Genomic DNA, 21,538 nt, shown 5'->3' on the forward strand with positions numbered 1-21,538 from the left:
AAAAAAAGAAAACCCTATGGGGCAGTTGTACTCCATCACATGGAGTTGCTATGAGTCAGAATTGACTAAATGGCACCCAACACCAACACCAGGTATGAAATAATATATTCATGAGTCAAATGACATAGAGGAGAAGTGAAGATGACTTCTGGGTGGGAAAACTTCCTTTTATAATGTGTTGAATATCAGACTCTACCTTTTCGTGGCTGACATTTGAGTTGATGGATTCATAGGCTGAAAAACAATAAGGATTTTACCTGAGAGTGTGAGAAAGTCTTGGCAAGAAAGCTATTTTCACTACTCAAAGACAGGGTAAATAGTAAGTGAAATGCCTTGATGCTTAAAACCTTGTAATGCATCGTATGGATTTAAAAACCCACAGATGCTATTGTGGACAGAAGGTTGATGTAGGACTAAGAAATATTGAGGAAAATAATGTTTTTGTTCAAGACACTTAAAGGCAAAAGCCTGCAGGGATCATGATGCTAAAATTCTGAGAGGAAAACTTTCAACAGAGCAAGAGCATTGAAATAGTTCATGCTTGACACACAGTGTGAGGAGATGCTCAGATTTGAACAGCAGATGTGGCGCGGGGCCCCAGTGCGTGCAGCACAGGGATGACAGGCAAACTGGAAGAATCCCAGTCCCCAGCTGTAGCACGGATATAAGGGCTGGACTCAGGGAGACAGGAGGGAGTCCAGCCCATCTGATTGTAGCCAGAAGGACAGATAGGCTTTTCCACAGCCCCCAAGGACTTTTTTTTCCTGTGATCTGTTAGAGCCACCTTGAGTGAGAATCATTGCTGTCTTTGTCAGTTAAAATGAAAACTAGTTAAAACAAGGCTGTTTGAATGAATGGCTGAAGAGGATTAGAATGACAGATCTGAAAAAGTCAATCAAGGAAGAGGTAATAGGTAACAAAGGTAGGTTTCTAAGTGAATCTTAAATGGAGGAGGAATTAAAAAGATTTATTGTGGTAAAATATATATACAAAAAAGTTTTAACCATTTTTAAGTGTACAGTGACATGAATTAAATTCACCTTGTACAACTATGACCACTGTTTATCTCTGAAAGTTTTTCATCATCTCAAACAGAAACCAATACCTCTGAAACAATAGTTTCCCATCGCCTCCTTCCCCCAGGCCCTGGTGATCACACATCTATTTTCTGTCTCAGTGTGGTTGCCTATTCTAGATATTTTATATAAGTGGAATCATAATGTTTGTTCTTTTGTGTCTGACTTATTTCACTCACACACTGTTTTTAAGGTTCATCTGCAACTGAGCATGTATCAGAACTTCATTTCTCTTTATGGATGACTAACACTCCATTGTATGTATATACCACAGTGTTGCAATAAACAGTGGTGTACACTATCTGCTTAAGTCCCTGCTTTCAAGTCTTTTGGGTGTATACCAAGGAATGGAATTGCTGGGTCATGCTGGGTAATCCTGGGAGCTCTGGTGGCGTAATGCCTAAGGCATTCAACTGCTAACCAGAAGGCTGGTGGTTCATACCCACCAGCCACTGCTCAGAAGGAAGATGGGGCAATCTACTTCTATGGTGATACTGCCTCAGTAACCCAAGGAGGGGTTGCTATGAGTCAAATTGACTTTACGGCAGTGAGGTTTTTTTTTTTTAATAGAGTAATTCTAAGAAGCTCTGGTGGCACAGTGCCTAAGACATTTGCCTGCTAACCAGAAGGTTGGTGGACGAAAACCCACTAGCTGCTCCATGGAAGAAGAATGGGGCACTCTACCTCCATAAAGATTTACCACCTTGGAGACCCAGTGGGGGCAGCTATGAGTTAGAGTCGACTTGATGGCAGTGAGTTGTTTTTTTTTTGGCTATAGAGTAATTCTGTGTTCAACTTTTTACAGAGAGGAGGAACAGTCTTTAAAGGAAAATTTGTGTGTGTGCGTGTGTGTGTGTGAGAGAGAGAGAGAGAGAAGAGAAAAAAAGACATCAATAGGGAGGAAAAAATCAGAGAGAATCCTAAAAAAATTCAAAATAGGAAAGATTGAGATATTTTCCAATCTGACTACCCACCCAAACTAATTTTCAAATCCTTTTTAAATTTCCTTCTTTGTGTCTTTACTGATAATAAATATACTAGAGAGGTTGCCAAGAAAGAATGTTTGGATTTTATTGATTTGTTAAACTTTTGTGGTCTTGGAAAAGCCTGCTCCTGGATCCATTTCCATTGCAGCGTACACACATGCAACCACATGCACACACACAGCCACATGTAGCCTCACACACACACACAGCCACACACACATACAGACACACGCACACACACAGCCACACGCTTACACGCTGCCACATGCATGCAGATGACTTAGGCTGAGCAGGGCAACTAGGGATTCTGAGAACCACCACTGAAGAGAGGAAAACCATAAGTAGTGTTAATTGTTGACCCTACAATTCAAGAATAAATGCTCCGGAGAATGGGAAATGAGAACAAACATTAATTATTGAGTAGGGACCTTGGAGACCCATACTCTGGATTAAAAGGAGAGAGATAAATTGCATAATGAATGTTAATTTTCCCTCAAAGAATTGAGTACTTGGTGGTTGAAAGGGAAAAAGAGGCTAAAACAATCCTGAAAGAGACCCCTCTATGTGTGTCAGGGTAAGAGAGTACCAGAGTTACGCTAACACTCTCCATCACTGCTGACTGCCTTGCCCTTTGCCTTAAGTCTCCCAAGAAATTTGCTAACTAGGTTTTCCTTTTATCACTTACCACAGTTGTCTGCTAGGAAACTCACCCACTTCCCCTCCAGCACATAAACCAGAAAACAGCCTTACTAACAAGCTGAGAGGCACATGACGCTGGAATTTATTTTTTATCTGTGCTTGTGGGAGTTTGACTTAAAAGGAGGGGCACTGCCGGAGCTGAGGGCCACGTGGGAGAGGGCTGTAGCCCTGGGTGTGCTGTCCGGGGGTGACGGGGCCTCTTAATTGTTGTTTCATCTTAATTACAATACATGAGACACACATATACACACATTCCAGAGTGATCTTCTGAGCTGAAAGTGAAAACCAAAACAAAGGTCATTTGAGCAGAGAATTGTAGATGAGAGTAGCAGACAGTTTTGCAGAGACAAAACAGAGAGAGACTCTACAGACAGGCTTATTCCTGGTTCCTCAGTTGAGATTTACACATCCCATCAGCAGCCCTTGGGATCTTCCCTTTGAGATGTCTTCTGACTCTGCCCACTGTCTTTCTTCCAGGCTCTTCTCAGCTGTCCTCTGGATGATTCCAGTAGCCTCCTCTGCCTTTCCTCTTGCCAGGTCTTTCATGCTGGCATGCATATTGGGTTGCATGCTCCCTTCTCCAACATCTTCTATCATTCCCTGTTGCCTAAAAAGCAGGTTTAACTCTATCCTGATGTACAAAGCCTTCCTTGGTCTGGCCTGTCCTGTCCTGCCTTTCAGCCCCATTTCCCGCCATTAAAGCCCTCCACAGTGTGTTCACACTGGGCCACTCATCATTTTCCAAACGTTCTCTACTTTCCTACCTCTTTGTCTTTTTCCCGTGCTGCTCCCTCAGCTGCCTGTGTCTTTCCCTCCCCTTCTCTGTTTATTCCCTTCTACTGATTTCTCAGAGGTCAGTGCAATTGGGGATTCCTCTGTGGAACCATTCCCAACCCCCTAGGTTAGAATTCATCGCTCCTTCCTTGAATACCCCACATCTTGCCACTCCGGCCTCTTACAACATACAGTGCATTCTGCCTTGAGGTAGAGTTAGTTGCTTGTGTCTCTCTCCTTCACATAGACTGTGAGGTCCTTGAGGGCAGTAGCCATTGCCTGGTGTTAAGCCTGGAAAGTGGAGTGACAAGAGCACAGCCTCTGGGACAAACAGGGCTGGGAACCAGTACCAGTTCTGCCACTTACCAGGTATAATCAGTTTGCATGATTAAATTCCCTGTGTTTGAATTTCCTTACCTATGATAAGCCCCCAAAAACACAAAAATGAAAAACAAACCCATTACTGCCAAGTCTGTTCTGATGCATGGTGACCCCATGGTTACAGAGTAGAATTAAGCTCCATAAGGTTTTCTGGGCTGTAAACTGTACAGAAGCAGATTGCCAGGTCTTCTGTGTATCATTGAGTAGGTTTGAACTGCCAACCATTTTCTTAGTAGACAAGTTCAAACTGTTTGTGGCCCGGGGCCTTCACCTGTGAGGGGTGAATGAAATACTCACTGCATAGGATGATTGTGATGATGGAATGAGATAGCATATGTAGCACAGTGCCTAACAGTGTTCACTCTCAATCTTAACACCCTTCTGTGTCCTTTATATATGGAAGGTGTGCAGTACGTTTCATCAAAGGGGTTAAACAATTATGTAATAGGCCTTATATGCTTAGATCCAATGATATTTCATATTGGGATTTTACTTAATACTTTACATGGTATGGTGGAAGTATGATCTGGCTTGATTTTTACAAAGCAACGTGAAGTAGGCTGGACAAGTATTTTAGTTGCATTTTATTAGTTAAGGCACAAAAAAAGATAAAAATTTATTTCCCTTTCACATAAAAGTCCAGAGGTAGGCAGGCAGACTGAGGTTGCTCTGTCATCTGAAGTTATCCGAGTATCCTGGTTTGTTATATCTTGTTGTTCCACTATCCCACAGAGTTAGTGCTGTCCTCTTCCACATTGTTGAAGCTATTTTACCATCACAACCAAATCCAAGGGGGAAAGAGAGAAGAGGGCAAGTAGTTTCCTTTTAAGAAAATGACTCGAATGTTGCACACATTACTGCCATCCATTCACATCCCATTAGCCAAACTTGGTCACGTGGCCATACCTAGCTCTAAGAGATTATAGTCTCTAGCTAGGCAGCCATATGTTCTGCTGAAATTCAAGGTGGGAGATTCTATTAAAAAAAGGAACAATGGAGGAGTGGATATTGGGAAGTAATACCTCTGCTATTCAAAGGTTCAATCAATATTTATGGGCAATGTTCTGGTAGTATCCTACTGTGTTCTCTGGGATATCCTGAGGTAAATGAGGAAGATCTGTTCATGAGAAATGTTAAATCTGGATGGAAAAAAGGATAACTAGAGTCAAAAGTATAAAAGAAGTGAGGAAGTGGCTGGTATGAGGCCCAGGCAGAAAGAATTAGTGGAACCTCAGGAGGTAGCAATCAGTGTGGGCTGAGGTGGTCAGGGAAGGGTTCACAATGAAGGTGGGCCTTCAGCTGGCCCTTGAGGTCTGGAAACTTGGCCAGAGGGACTAGAGGCTGTGTGATTTAGTAGGAAGAACTTTGACCTAACTGGATGCAGGTGCAGGACCATCTGGGTTTGAGACTTGGATTTGCCACTTAGAAGCTGTGTGACTTTGAGAATGTCACCACACCTCTCTAGGGCTCAATTTCCTTATCCACAAAATGAGAAGATTTTCAAACTGTGGTTTCATATCTCTAGTGGCTGTGCATCTACCTCCCTAGACCCCCTCCCCCCCCAGCTCCCAAACCATCTTAGGACTCTGAGGAAGGCTTAGTTGGGCTGTGGGGAAGTTGGTGGGGACACACTCAGAGACCTCATCCCTACTTAAGCCAGGGTGGCAGAGCAGCTCAGCTTTTATCTGTTTTATCTATTAGTCTTTTCAGCAAGAGTCCATTTAATAAAATGCTTTCTCTGCCTAAACAGTAATGAACTGATGCCTAAGTTCCCTCCTGCCTCTTGGTTTCCTGAAACAGTACAAATGGAAGGGATGTAGGATTCATAGCTTCACCCAAACCCACTGCTGTTGAGTCGATTCCAACTCATAGCGACACCTATTGGGGTTCCAAGGCTGTAAATCTCTATGGAAGTAGATCTCCTCATCTTCCTTCCACAGAGCAGTTCATGGGTTTGAACCATCAGCCTTCTGGTTAGCAGCCAAATGCCTTACCCACTACACTACCAAAGCTCCTTTCATCGCTTCACAGGTGCTATAAAAAATAAAAGTACTATGCAAAAATAAAGTTGAGTTTAAATATTTGCCATCACTTCAGGTTGAATATTTTATTCAAAAAATTATTTTCTAATGGGTTCAGAGCAAACTATTATTCTTGAATCTTTTGTCTTCTTTGGAAGCCAATAAGGTGATAATGATGCCACATTTTCAGCTGAATTATGACATAGTGAAGTCTTTATGCTTACGGGAATCATGAGCAGTTTTTGACAAAGGAGAGAAGGGTCTCTAGTGTTTTCTAGCAGATCTCTGCTGGTGGCTTTCTGAACACCTTCCAGTAGTTGCTGAGACCCTGTTGGTTTCACAACAGTCAAGGAAAGTACCATGCCTCTGTGTGAAGTCCTAGATAAACACAACTATGATAGCCTGCCCTTCCCAGACCACCCAACATTTTACATCTGACAGACCTAGATTAGCCCTATGCTGAGCCTGATGGGAATCTTCCATAATTTCTGTAAGGGGCGTATATCAGATTATAAACCACTCTGGTATTTTAAGAAATGGAATTACTCTGAAGAATTAAGTGCTTAGGTTACTGTAGCAACTGCCTCTTGATATGCTTAGTCTTTATGAACTTGCTGGCAAACATAAACAGCTGAAAGCTTCAGAAAGATGCTTCTGCCTCAGTTTTGCCCTACAAATCTCATTCAAGTGCATCTAACTGGCAGTAACCTAATTTGCATCCAGCTCCCTAGCTGCAAGGAGCTCTGGTGGCATAGTGACTAAGGCACTTGACTGCTAATCAGAAAGCTGGTGGTTCAAACCTACCAGCTACTCCTCGGAAGGAAGATTGGGCAATCTACTTCTGTCGAGATACCACCTCAGAAACCCAAGGAGGGGTTGCTACGAGTCGAATCAACTCAACAGCAAAGAGTTTGGGTTTTTTTGGCCTAGCTGCAAAGGTTTTCTAGGCAATGTAGTTTTTAGCCTTCTAGCCTCTGCAGTACAGGAAGGCCCACTGGAAGGAGATGCCAACCCACCATATCCAGCATAGGAGCCACATTTTCCATTACCATATTTTTCTGCAAATAATATGCCCGCATAAATAAGCTATAGTGTGCATGTCACACATGGGAAACTAATGCACGAGGGGGTTGTGCAGTTTTCAAAAACAAAACAAAACCCAACAACCATCATATCATGAGTGTGTTATTTGTGTAAAAATACAGTGTTGGAACATTTGGCCTGAGTTCACTAGCACTGGTAACATCTGCCAGCGGTCTTTCTTATGGATCATTAACAAACACTGTTGGGCAAAAGGGACAATGTAAACCATTGCCACAAGGGTCTCTTCCTATCTTCCTCTTCTTCACACCTAGTGCTTGATGGACTGTGGGCCCCTATGGTTCAGAACTGATGTTTGGAGAATGAAAATGAGAGCAGTCATGAATTATTGAATGACTGAGATCCTGCTTCAGGATTTAGACAACAGAACTGCCCTACTGAGAGTCTTCTTGGGGAAAGTGGCATATTTGGAACCACGGAGCATTAGAGCTGGAAGCAACTTTAGAAAATATCTAGTTTAGCCTTTAGACTGTGTTCCAAAGCTATTTAGATCTACAGGATACTTTCCTTAAAATAGTCAGTGGTCAAATAAGGTTGGGAAATAATGTACATCCCCAACTCGAATAATTCAACTATCATATAATGAGTGTGTTATTTGTGTAAGACACATAATTCACAGTAACGTATTTTTAAAATTTTTAAAATTGTGATTTGGGTGAAAGTTTACAGAATAAATTCATCTTCCACACAGCAGTTCATACACATTTTGTTTCATGACATTGACTGCAATTCCCCACACTGTAACAGCTCTCTTCCCACTTCCTTCACATTAACATATTAAAGGCTCTGTGAAGTGCTGCAGTAAGGGAACAGCTTAATTTTAGCCCATTGTTTCTAAACCTGTCAGACCTCAGACCCTTTCCTTTTTTAGATAATGCATATTAACCTTCTGAGGAATTGGAGTTCCATGGGACACACACTGGAGGTTTAGAGCTAATCTCAAGTCTTCTTTTTCCATGTGAGGAAGCTGAGGTCCAGTAAAGTTATTTGCCCATGATCACAAAACTTACAGATTTAGAACCCAAGACTTGGATGTTTAGTCCAGAACTCTTTTTTCTTCCTCACACTGCCTCATCTAAAGGATTTCTCTCCTTTAAATATTCACACATCAGCTACTAACAGAGACATTACTCCAGGAAAATCATACTTTGTCAAACATCCTTTGACAACATGGAAAGGATTCTTTTACCTTTGAGTCCTTGAAGCTAATAAGGGTAGAGAAGGAGATGGCTGTGCTAATCACTCTACAACTAATGTTATCACTAATGACAAATGGGCAGAGCAAAGGTAAACTCAACCACTTAATGTATTTTTGTCCCAAATAATCAGTGTTTAGGGACCAATGGGGATAATCTTGGACCCTCCATCCTTCTGTTTCCCTAATTGCAGATCATCAGGAAATGATGCCAGGTGTATTAGCTATGTATTGCTACAAAACAAATTGCCCCAAAACTTACTGACTTAATGCAATAAGCATTTATTGTGTCTCACACAGTTTCTGTGGGAATCTGGGTGTGGTTCTGGCTCACGGTCTCTCATGAGATTGCAGTCACAATATTAGCTAGGGATGCAGTCATCTGAAGGCTTAACTGGCTGGAGGAACTGCTCACAAGATGGCTCACTCATGAGCTTGGGAAGTTCATACTGGCTATCAGCCAGCTTCTTCAGTTCCTTGCCACATGGACCTTTCCATAGGGGTGCTTGAGTGACCTCACGATATGGTGATTGGCTTTCCCCAGAGTGAGTAATCCAAGAGAGAGAGCAAAGAGGAAGCCACAATACCTTTTATGACCCAGTCTGAGAAGTCACACCCATCAACTGCCATCATATTCTATATTTATTAGAAGTGAGTCATTATGTTTAGCCCATACTCAAGGAATTAGACTCTTCTTTTTGAAGGAAAGAGTATCAAATAATTTGTAGATATATTTTAAAACCACCACACCAATAAAGATTTGCAAGAGAGAAGTTTGCTAATTAAATAACCAAAGACCGAGATGCATTTTTGGAGTAAAAATCTATTTAAGACAAGAAAAAGTACTAAATGGAAACTCTGAAAGAGATCAGGAGTTTAAACGTACAAGGTATCTCAATCTGAATTATTGGCATAGATATCCATGGAACTTCTTGCAACAGTGTCTGAAAGAAAACTCTTGTTGGCACCGTGGCTGGGAGAATAGATGAAGGATTTGAGTCAAGGGTAAGCAATTCAGAGAGCATATCCAGTGTTCTAATTTATATCCTTCCAAGTCAACTTTTCCTTTCTCAAGTGTTTAAAATTTCTAAGTGTTGCAATATCTCAACATGACCAAGAGAGTCAAATTCCAGCTCTTGTCTTCAAATCTTTTTTTTTCCCTTCTGAAGTTTTATTCATTTCTCCATGCTGTCTGAAAGCAAGATAGGATGATCTAATTGCCTAAGAATTTATTTCCAAATAGATGTTGACAGAATCTGAAAGTCTCAGAAAGATCAGACAGATCATATTCCCTCCTTTACTCAAGACTTTTTATCATTTTAAAAAAACAGCAACAATTATGGTCCCAAAAGAACTTTCCTTTTTGCCACCTGGGGTATTCAGTCAGTCAAGAAGCATTTCTTGAACATATGATAAAGATAAGAGGTTATCTTTGTTCTCTAACATGCATATATCTGGGAGTGAAACAGAAAACAGATGCAGATAAATACAATAAGCACAGGAATGGGATTGAAAGAGAGGAATGAGCTCTATGAGATGAGTGGGATTTATTAAGGAAAATATTCCAGAAAAGATGAACCTTAACCTGGAACTTAAAGCTAGTCTAAATATTTGGAGCCAACTTGATCAAAGACTTGGAGATGAGAGAAGGAAGACTGAGTGTTTGGACCATCAAGGACCCAAGAAAAGGGTGGGCTGAGATATAATGGGAGATGAGACTGGAGGGGTAGTGTGAGAATGGTGATCAAGATGGATATGAACAAACTAAGCTGCAAAAGAATTTGGTGTGGTTTCGAACAAATCCATTCCAGGAGGAGGAAATTTGTTCCGGATACTATTTCTCAAAACAACAGCAACAACAAACAGATAGCCTGAAAAGCAAACTACTTGCCATTAATAGAGACACTTAGAAAGCTAGACTTGTTCTGTGGACTCTTGTGTAGAGATGTGGGTTTAAGTCCTGTGCCTCCTTCCAACTATGACTTGGTCATGACTGTGATCTTAAAAGCTTGTGAATGGCCATATGAGATACAACATTGGTCTCTTCCCATCTGGAACAATGAAGATCGAATAAAATCAAAGACTCAAGGATACAATTAGTCCAAAGGAGTAATGGGCCACACAAACCACAGCCTCCATAGCTTGAAGCCAGAAGAACTAAATGAAGCCAGCTACCACCACCAAACACTCTGATCAGGATCACAATAGAAAGTCCTGGACAGAGTGGGAGAAAAATGTAGACCAAAATTCAATATCATAAAAAAGACCAGATTTACTGGTTTGATAGAGATCGGTGGAAGCACCAGACTATGGCCCTTAGCTTCAAACCTGGAACTGCACCTACTCCCAGAGATCACCTTCCAGCCAATCAATAAAATGACCCAAACCCACTGCCATCGAGTCGATTCCAACTCATAGTGACCCCCATTGGGTTTCCAAGGCTGTAAAGCTTTACAGAAGTAGATTGCCTCATCTTCTTTCTGTGGAGCAGCTGGTGGGTTTGAACCACTGACTTTCTGGTTAGCAGCCAAATGCCTTACCCACTATGCCACCAGAGCTCCTTCAGCCAATCAGTAGATGGGCCTATAAAGTGAACAATAATACCTTTGAGGAATGTGCTTCTCAAAACAATCAACAATATGAGACCAGAAGGGCATCATTTGCCCCAAACAAAGCTCAAAAGGCAAGAAGGGGCAGAGAAGATGAGTAAGTAGAAATAGGAGGGAAATGGGAAGAGTGCTATAATTCCGAGGGGATTGAAACTAGTATTACAAAACAAAATGTGCATAAATTGCTGAATGGGAAACTAATTTGTTCTGTAAACCTTCACCCAAACTAAAAAAAAAAAAAAGAAGTCAACCAACTGTATATGAGGGAAAGACTGGAGAAAGGCCAGTGACTGACTGACTGACTGACTGGTGATTGATTCATTCAACAACCACACATTGAATGCCTTCTGGTTTGAGAGGCAAGAAGAATGAAATATTTTATCCATGGGACTGGGACAAAGTGGCCGGCAAGCCTCCACTTATTCAGTGTAAGTTTCATTGCTCACTCTTACCTTGACTCCTTTCTCTCTCCCTTTCTTCTTCTTTTCCTTTCTTTCTTCCTTCAATGTGCAAATTATTGAAAGATTGTTCAATGAACATTTATTGTGATCCTGCTATGTATGTGTCAGGGCCTGTGCTAGGTGCTGGGGATACAGAAATGCCAGAAGCATCATATTGACAATGGTGATAACAAATTTAAACCTAAATATTTCTTTTTCTGCTTCTGACTTTTGCTTTGCCAAGAGTGGACAATGTGCAGCAGGTGAACAGAATTATGTTTGCTTTCCAGCTGTTGTACCAGCTGTGTGCCACACTGGCAGTGGTCTCTACCTGTCTAACTCCTGCTTCCATCAACTTAGAAAATTCAGAATGTAGGTTTTGTTTTTTTTTAAAAAAACATTTTGTTCTGGTTTAGGTGAAAAGGTTACATGGCAAATTAGTTTTCCAATCACTGATTCATACACAAATTGTTCCACGACATTGGTTGCAATCCCCTCAATCTGTCAGCACTCTTCCCATATTCTTCCTGGGTTCCTCCTTTTCATTCATCCAGTTTCCCTGTCCCCCCCGCCCCGCCGCCTTCTTGTCTTTGGTTTTGAGCAAATGTTGCCCTTTTGGTCTTGCATGGTTGATTATTCTAAGAAGCACATTCTTCATGTGTATTACCATTTATTTTATAAGCCTGTCCATTATTTGGCTGAGATGTGGCCTCCAGGAGTGTTTTGAGTTTCAGGTTAGAAGGCTGTCTTAGGGCAGTAGTCTTGGGGATTCCGTCAGTCATTTTCAGAACTGGAAGTCTGGTCTTTTTTTTTTTTTTTAATTTGAGTTTTGTTCTACATTTTAAATCCATTCTAGCCAGGACCTTCTGTTGTGGTCCTAGTCAGCATGGACAGTGGTGGTCGTCAGGCACCATCTGGTTCTTCTTGTATCAGGCTAGAGGAGGTAGTGACTCATGTGGGCCTTTGGACTAATTGCTAGAACAAAGTTATTTTTATATTCACATGATGGAATAACTCAAGAGGTGATGGATATTCTTTAATGCTGAATTTGGAACCAAAAGCATAGGGAGGATGAGGGACTGACCCCAAATCACCTGGTAATGTAAGATGACAAGCCAGGGCTACTCCAACCTCCTGGTTCTGAGTCCATCCTCTTTTATTAAGCCAGTTGTGACATAATCCAACAAATGAGTGCAGATTGTAATCTCCCTCAGCAAGAGGCTTGATGGCTTTACTATTTATGCATACACATCATGATGGTTCTAGGTGATTGACATTCACCAGCCTCTGACTTCATTTTTTTTTTTTTGTCCCTCCTTTTGCACAATGGCTATGCCCAGAGCCAGCATCTATTTTCCAAAAAGTAAATGTGCCAGAAGGGTTGTTGGAAACGACCTTGATATCTGTCAGGAGTCAGATGATTCACAATAATGAACCAACGCACATAACAAAACACCTGATTGGATTATCAATTAGCCACCTCCACCTCTGGAGGGTGGTTGGAAAGAAGAGAAAGGCAGTGTTTAGTTTGGGCAAATACCAGAAGGGCTTTATCATTCTCATCAAGGCATCAACACGGCACATTAGACCTCCTCCAAGCCATTCCACTGGAACATCTCTTTCCAGCTTCTCCAGCAAGAGTAAACTTGTTATGCAAACATTGGGTTATTGTGTCTGAGCTACAGAAGCACTACTGTGTCAATAAGGGGGAGAAACCAGCTGACTTGGGTCTGTTTTTAATGATGTCTCTGCTGCTGGGATGTTTTGGAAGCTACAGGTAAAAATTTCCCCTTTGCAAAGAGGCTAACCTGGAATGTGTCATCTTACCTTCAACCAGCAGAAGATCCTTGGTTTGGGTAGGCCCCAGGAAGGACAGGAAGACTTTTTCTCCATGTGGACCCAGGAAGGAGTGTCTCAGTGTGGGGTCTCTGGAATCTTCTTTAAAATAAGCACAAGACATGGGGAGTGTTAGCACCAGTGCAGGTGAGAGAGGCTGAATCTGGACTGTGTTCCGCTAATTCCCAGTGGGTACAGGCAGCACAGAGATACCTGTGTAATCAGGTGCTCACCAGAGGATAGAATGAATCCTGCTCCTGGAATTTGGCAGAGCAAAGCCATTCATTGTTTAGGCCCTGTCCTCTGGGATCTCTCACTACCACTAGCCTAAACCTTGCCTTTGTGTGAGTCTGGAAATGGTGCCCTGTCTGGGCTCAAGTAGCCCTAATGGGCAGAGTTGCTGATGAGGGAAACCTTGTGTAAAGGAAAGGAAGCCCCTTCTTCTAGGTGTGTGCAGTCCAGCCTCTGGGTACAGAGCTTGGTGATTCCAGTCTCCATGCTCACTTTTCATCAGATGCCTTTGTGCAGTGCCCAGCATGCACAGCCATACCCTGATGCAGGGACCAAATGCTGGGACTGCTTAGTGACTCCAGGGAGTTCAGTCCAAGGGGGAGAAGAAAGGTGTATTTTCCACAGGTGCTTAGAAAGATTGAAGGTGTTTCTGTAACCTTACCTTCCCCATCTCCAAGGTAAAGGGGCTAGAGTAGGGATGGTCACCAGCCACAATGAATGTTTAAGAGCACACACACACACACACAGAAGCACAACACAAACACAAATACAGAAGCATTTACAAACACATGCACACACATATTCACAGAGGTGTGCACACATGCACATTTACACATATGCATATATATGCACATTTACACAAGACATGCACACATACACTCACAACCACATACATGCAGGTATGTGTACATGGACATGCACTTACACACATGTACATAGGCATACACATACATACACATATGCACAATGGTGCACTCAGGCATCCACACACATTTGCATGCTCATTTGCAAGTATGCATACATATGTAGACATGCACAATCATACACTCACACCCACACATATACATGTATGACATAAGCACTTACATGTCTGCACTCACATGGGCACACAAGCACACACATCACCCCATACACTGAGACACTCATGTACTCACACACACATTTGCTTACACACACACACACACACACATGCACGTACCCCTAACCACCAAATACATTTGAGCCTTCCAGTTGCCCTCTTGTAGCTATGGCCCTGATATTGGTTTTACTCAAGTTCCTCCTGGTTCAAGATGTTTGATGTCTGTGTGTGTGTGTGTTCAATGTGATGTGTTCTGGGCTATATAATCTCCTAGGAAGGCCCTTGCTGCCGACATCACAGTACCTAAAGTTTGTGTCAAAATTAAGAAAGCATCACTACTACTGGAAATGGTTTCTAAGTGGACACAACATTTTTGGGGGCTGTGTGTATGTGTGTGCGTGTGTATGTGTGTGTTATGGGGGAGGGGATTTAGTTTTGACCATTGCAGCCTTACATGAAGAGGCTATGAACAGATAATGATATTATTTATCCATGTATTTAATTAGGAGCTCTGGTAGAATAGTGCCTAAGGCACTTGACTGCTAACCAGAAGGCTAGCGGTTCAAACCCACCAGCCTCTCTCCTCGGAAGGAAGATGGAGCAATCTACTTCCGTAGTGATACAGCCTCAGAAACCCAAGGAGGGGTCGCTATGAGTCGGGTCTGACTCGATGGCACATAACAACAATAACAATAATGTATTTAATTTATGCTTATAAGAATTCAACTCTATATGCTTGGGGAAAGAGGAATGGATGAGGGAGAGAGAGAGAGAGAGAGAGAGAGAGAGATATATAGAGAGAGCTGTTGTTGTTGTTGTTGTGTGCCATCGAGTCAGACCCAACTCATAGCGACCCCTTCTTGGGTTTCCAAGGCAGTATCAAACCCACCAGCCACTCCTCGGAAGGAAGGTTGGGCAATCCTACTTCCGTAGTGATACTGCCTCGGAAACCCAAGGAGGGGTCGCTATGAGTCGGGCCGACTCCACGACTCCACGACTCCACGACTCCACGGCACATAACAACAACAACAACAATCACTACGGAAGTAGATTGCCCCATCTAGAGAACTTTAAATAGTGAGACATTCTGTCCCTGAGGGAGCATGAGATAAAAGGTGTGAACTGTGTTGTGGCTCTTGGTTCCCACATGTCTCTGGGAGTGTGAATTTCTTTTGCAGCCTGGAGTGTGATTCTGATGTTAACAGATAATCTCTTCACAAAGTCTGCCCCCAAAAAAGCACACCCTCTCCTTTATCTGATACTCAACTGGAAAAAGAAGTCCAGTGCTCAGATGAGGGGGGGACAGCTGGCTGGGCTGCACTTACTGGAAAACGGTTTGTTAGCCTCCAGCATGATGCCTCCTTAACGGGTTTTCAGGGGTAATTTGGGCTCTAAGCAATTTTTGCTTTATGAACTCCCTTTAGATCAAAGGGCCCCTTGAAGCTACTGCTGCACTGTCCTTGTGTTTTTTCGCTCTTGTATAAGCATCTTAGTCCTCTCCTTGACTGTCAGCTCCTTAAAGATAAGAACTTTATCTTATCACAGAGGAATTGTCTCTGGGTGGCCCAGATAGTTAAGTGTTCAACTACTAGCTGAAAGATTAATGGTTTGAATTCATCCAGAGGAGCCTCAGAGGACAGGCCTGGTGATCTGCTTCTGAAAGGTCACAATGACATTGGAAACCCTGTGGAGCACACATGGGGTCTCCATGATTCAGAATTAACTCCAGCACAACTGACATCAAGTACCAAGTTGTAGAGGGCATGGCCTTGCCCTGCCTCACTCTTCAGTAGCAATGCAAGCTCCATCCCTGACTGCGAGCTTTGCTGTGGGCTGGAGGGTGAATTCTTTCAGGAGACTCTTCCTATTGACAGGGTCGCAAGGCTCTTTTGGGGTGTGGGGTAGAAGGTTTGTGGCTTAGGGTTCAGTATGCCTGATAAATTCAGCAGCATGTCTCCCCTGTGAGCACAGGGAGCTGTGTCATCACACGCTGCTGCCAGGAGTGAGGAAAGCGCGAACCAGCGTGGCAATGCATGTTGGTGCAGCAAACCCCTTAAAACATGTACTGACTCTTGAGGAATATGCTTAGTGAACACTAATCCCACTGACATCGTTGGAAACCCTGCCCATTTCCCCTTTGCAATGGGGTGGCTTTTAGAGAGCTTACATCATGGCTGCCATGCAGCCCTGGCTGATGATGAAAATGAGCCAGGGCCAGACAAGCCAATGGGAAGCTGGGGCAACTGCGCCCTGGGAATGGTTACCTTGTCCTTCTTCTGGGAGCTCCCTCCCGGGCTGTCTCACATTCAAGGGGTCTGTGGGGCTGCTGCGGCCTGATGTCCTGGGGTTGTCCAGGTCTCTCTGGCTCTCTGGCTCTGTCAGGGACAGAAGACCCAGGGCTGAGACTTCATTCTCAGCCGGGGCCTCCTCATCTTGAAAAGCAAATGGAGAAAGAGCAAGAGAGAGAGAACTTCTGCATTAGCAGAAAGGAGGAAGAACTTCTTTTCCTACTCAGTGATGGTGGTTCCTAGTGTGCAAGGTGGTTTATTCCACTCATTCTCAATTTATCCCTTTCTAGCCCTGCTAAGGAGCAGAAGTCTTCCATGGTTAGAACAGTGGCCTTTCATTTGGGAGATTCCAAGAACTGAAAGGAATTGAACAATGATTGTTGTTGTTCTCAGCTTATTGACAGATCTTGCGCTAGAAGGACAAGAGACTGCAAACTCCTTGCAGTCCTCAATCTGAAGACTCTAAGGAGGGAGCCCCCTAGCTTTAGAACTCAGGGATTATGGGATACAGATTTCCAGTCACAAAGCAATTTTGTTAAGCAGAGCCAAGAGCCAATGATCACATTGCCCCCTTAAGGCACATAAGGTACAAAGTATACCCCCCCAATATGGCAGTGAGAGTGAAATGGGAGTGATGACAACCCTCCATAAAGCACATTCTACCCTCCACCTCTGTTTTCTCTTTCTCTAACTATTCTCAAAACCAGCAGGAACTGTTCTAGGAAGAGTGAATCTAATTGATTAAGGCTTTGTCTTAATCTCATTTGGAGAGTCGTTTTTATTTCATGTTCAACACACCTATTGCTATTTGTTTAAAAGCTAGCTTCACTTACAGTCTCATTGTATTATCATCCTGCAGACTGGGTGTTTATTACAGTAGAGAGATCTGGCAGACACATTTTTAACTGAATAAGGACATTTAACATCACTTTTAATGGAACAAATTCACACTTTATGTCCCCTGATGTGATATGCTGAGGACTCAACATCGCCTATGTGGTATACCTGCCAGAAACTATTACCCTGAACCTAATCATGTGAAAACAGGCAAATCCAAAGTGAAGGCAATTCTGCAAAACAACTGGCCTCTACTCTTCAAAAATGTCGATGTTGTGAAAGACATTGGGCCAGGGGAACTGCTCTAGATTTAAAAATTCTAAAGCAATGTGACAACTAAATGCAACATATGATCCTGATTGGAAAGAAAAACAACAGCTACAGAGAATTATTGGTATAAACAGAGAAATATGAATATAGACTGTATATTAGAAAATAGTATATATCAATGTTAACTTTCTTGAGTATGATAATTGTATTGTGATAATTGTATTATGAGAGAGAATATCCTTGGTTTTAGGAGATACCCGGTGATAGAGAAAACGTACAATCTCTGCAACTTACTCAGATGGCTCAGCAATAAAACAAAATACTTACATATATATGTTTATGTATAAAAACTAGCTTCATTTCTGTGATAGTGTTGTAGTTGTTAGGTGTTACCAAGATGATTTTGACTCATTCTCAGAGTAGGACTGCCACATAGGGCTTTCCAGGCTGTAATCTTTATATGGGAGGACATCACCAGTTCTTTCTCCTGTGGAGACACTGGATGGATTCCATTTAAGCTCAGCGCTTAACTGTTGCACCACCAGGGGTCCTATCTGTGATATTGAACCAACAAAACCAAACTCACTGCTGTTGAGTTGAACCCAACTCATAGTGACCCCACCTTGGGTTTCCGAGGTGGTATCACTATGGAAGTAGATTGCCCAACCTTCCTTCCGAGAGGGGAAATAATCCAGGGCCTCAAGTAGGTGGCTATCCGCATAGGTTAGCTGTGAACCATTTGTACACAGCCCATCTCTGTGGCAATGCGGCAGTCCCGCTCACTGCTCTAAATGAGACCTTTTGCATGAAAAAGTGTGCCATGAAAGACTAGCCTCTTTGGATTTCTTTGCACCTACTGCTGGGCCAGGTCACTTATTGGAACAGCTTTTTTCTGGCAGGGTGGCAGAGGCATGGAAAAGTCTCTATGTACTAGGATCCCTGAGGGACACGGCAGCTTAGAACAAGTGAAGGCAGCACAAGGTGAGTAACACCAGAGACAAAACTCACTGGATTGCCGTTTGTGTCAGTGGCTCAGGCTGCACGCTCATGCTGGAGCCCACAGGTAGACGGCTAGTTTTTAATGTATTTACACATGGAGCCATCCTGACCATATTTGGCTTTTTAAAAAAGAAAGTTCAAAGTCTTCAGGATGAATAACTCACCAAAGATAGAGTAAACAAGCCCTGATAATCAAAGGAAGTTCATAAAACCTAAATATCTCCAGAATGTTCTGTTCTGACATAGGTTCACTGTTTTGTTTGTACTGAAAGGCAGTGCAGTGTAATGGGTAAGACCACAGCTTCTGGCACTTGACAGCCTGTGCTCCAGTCCCAGCTCAGCCACTTAGGGTTGTGTGATCTCGAACAAGTTGCTTATTTCTCAGGATAATAAGATGATCATGAGGAGTAAATGAGATAATACATGTTAAAAACTCAATAAAAATAAAAAATAAAGGGAAAAAAAAACCTAAGGACATTGCCTTGCACAGAGGAAGAACTCAATACATTTTAATGTTTGTTATGGATTGAATTGTGTTCTTCAGGAAATATATGTTGAAGTCCTAACGCCTGTACCTGTGAATGTGATCCTCTTTGGAAACAGGGTCTTTGAAGATGTTATTGGGAGCTCTGGTAGCATAGTGCCTAAGGCACTTGACTGCTAACCAGAAGGCTGGCGGTTCAAACCCACCAGCCACTCCTCAGAAGGAAGGTTGGGCGATCTACTTCCGTAGCGATACCGCCTCGGAAACCCAAGAAGGGGTCGCTATGAGTCAGGTCAACTCGACGGCACATAACAACAACAACAACAACAATGAGATGTTCTCAGTTAGGTTAACATGAGGTCATACTGGAGTATTAGGGTGGGTCCTAATCCTGTATGACTGGTATCTTTATAAGAGAGAAGAGACATGGAGACAAGGAGACAGAGGAAGGATGCCATGTGATGCTATAAGCCAAGGAATGCCTGGAGATACCAGAAGCCAGAAGAGAGGCATGGGGCAGATTCTCCCTTGAAGCTTCAGAAGGAATCAGCATTGTCAACACCCTGATCTTGGACTCCCAGCTTCTGGACTGTGAAAAAAAAAGTTTCTGTCTTATAAGCCATCCAGTTCATGATATTATGTTATGCTGCCTAGGAAACTAATATAGCGTTTATCCTTCTACTTCTGGTTACCACTAGTCAGAGAAAACCACATTTGTGATACCATTATCTTGTACAATCCTCTGGAAAATAGATTCAGTTTTCTGAAAATGGGAAGATTGCTAAATACAATCCCTTAGCTTCAGCCTATCTAGCACATGAAAATATACACTTAGATGAACCCATGTGTATAATCTCAAATGTCCATATGATGTTCTGAGTAATTGAAATGAAGACTTTTATTGACATTATGGGTTTTTAAATAAATAAACACATATTCATAAACAGATTAGACATGAAATTTCATTTGTTAAAAACAGGATGAAATACAGAGCAGGCAGTGAATTTTAAGGAAGTTTGGTAGTATTTACATGTGTGACCAGAAAATATCAGTGGGGAGATGATTTAGTGAGTTAGTAACTTGTGAGCTAGACACTAAGTTAGGTCGAGTTGAATCCAACTCATAGCAACCCTTCCTTGGTTTCCGAGGCTGTATCACTACGGATAGGAGCTTGCCCAACCTTCCTTCTGAGGAGGGGCTGGTGGGTTTGAACCACCAGCCTTCTGGTTAGCAGTCAAATGTCTTAGGCACCATGCTACCAGAGCTCCTAGTTCTACTATAGCACTTTGCTTAAGGCCTGAGCAAAAGCCATCTTCAAGTGGCTGGGGATGAACTGCCCTCCCTTCCAGCCTCCTTTTTCTTGGCTGAGTGGCCTTGTTTGTCTTGCTTTGCTTCCCTTCAAAGTGAGATTCCTGTGGGATGCTGGAGGGAGGGAGGAGCTACCTTGAGGTGAGAGTGTGTCCCTGCCAGTGTCCACTGGGAGATGCACTGTTAACTCCCGAGGCCTTTGTAAGGACACATGCTTCAGAGGAGGCCTCCATAAAGGCCTGGGCTCTTCTGTTTCTGGTTCTGTCTCAGGGCATGGAGCACCTACGAGACAATGATACCAAGCTGTATTAGATGTCTGTTGTATTTCCAGCAGTTTCTTCCTCTTGGGGACCCACCCCTCCCTTACTCTGACCATGAGGTATGGGTGGGACTGTGTTTATTTCCTGGCTCCAAGGATGGGCATGTGACTGAAGCCTGGCTATTGAGAGTACCTTATTGCCTTAGCCACAGTGATTGAGTTCAGGATGGGCACATGACCGAAGCTTGGCCAATCAAAGGCAATTCTGGAACTTTTGCAAGGGTATCTGTTAAGAGGCATCCTTTCTACTGGAATTAACAGTAGGAGGTTAGCCTGGAATTTCAGGAGGTCATTTTTGTTACCACATGAGAAGAATCTGCTTGAGAGGAAAGGCCAACAGTGTTGAGAGACTTAGGGAAATAGTGCCCAGATAATATTTTCTGAGTCCTGGAGCCAACTGTACCAGATGTTATCTGATCGTTGTACTTTCCAATTACATGAGCTAATACATTTCACTTTTTGCTTAAGACAGTTTGAGTTAGGTTTCTGACAATTGCAATTAAGAGAGTCCTCATTGACATACAAAGGATGGAAGAACTCAATGAATTAACTTTTTTCTGTATGTTATTTCTATTTTCCATTTAGCAATGTGTTGACAAGTTTAATGTATCTAATAACTATAAGAATCTGGTTCATGATAGCCTTGATATGTTCCTGACCTTCCTGTCACTGTCATCATGGAGAATAATCAGTCTTTATCCTAAGCCCGGTAATAGAATTCTCTCTCTCTCTCTCTCTCTCTCTCTGCGAGTGTTAAGGAGTGCAGGGTAATTTTTTTTTCTAAAGGTAAAATTTACATACGGTGAAATGCCCAGATCTTAAGCG

General features: G+C 42.7%; 1 protein-coding gene across 1 annotated transcript in view; it reads right to left on the bottom strand.

The window, feature by feature from the left end:
• Positions 1-21,538, bottom strand: part of KIAA2012 (KIAA2012 ortholog) — a 123,478-nt gene that overhangs the window by 62,491 nt on the left and 39,449 nt on the right. The window contains exons 9-11 of the mRNA XM_042783675.1: positions 20,530-20,676; positions 16,473-16,640; positions 163-234 (exon numbers count right to left, since the gene is read on the bottom strand). Coding sequence (XP_042639609.1) covers positions 163-234; positions 16,473-16,640; positions 20,530-20,676 — 387 coding nt within the window. The remainder of the gene's footprint in view (positions 1-162; positions 235-16,472; positions 16,641-20,529; positions 20,677-21,538) is intronic.

The sequence above is a fragment of the Orycteropus afer genome, unplaced genomic scaffold (genome assembly GCF_000298275.1).
Source record: "Orycteropus afer afer isolate SDZICR_OR568_19922 unplaced genomic scaffold, OryAfe1.0 scaffold00002, whole genome shotgun sequence".
Lineage (NCBI taxonomy): Eukaryota > Metazoa > Chordata > Mammalia > Tubulidentata > Orycteropodidae > Orycteropus > Orycteropus afer.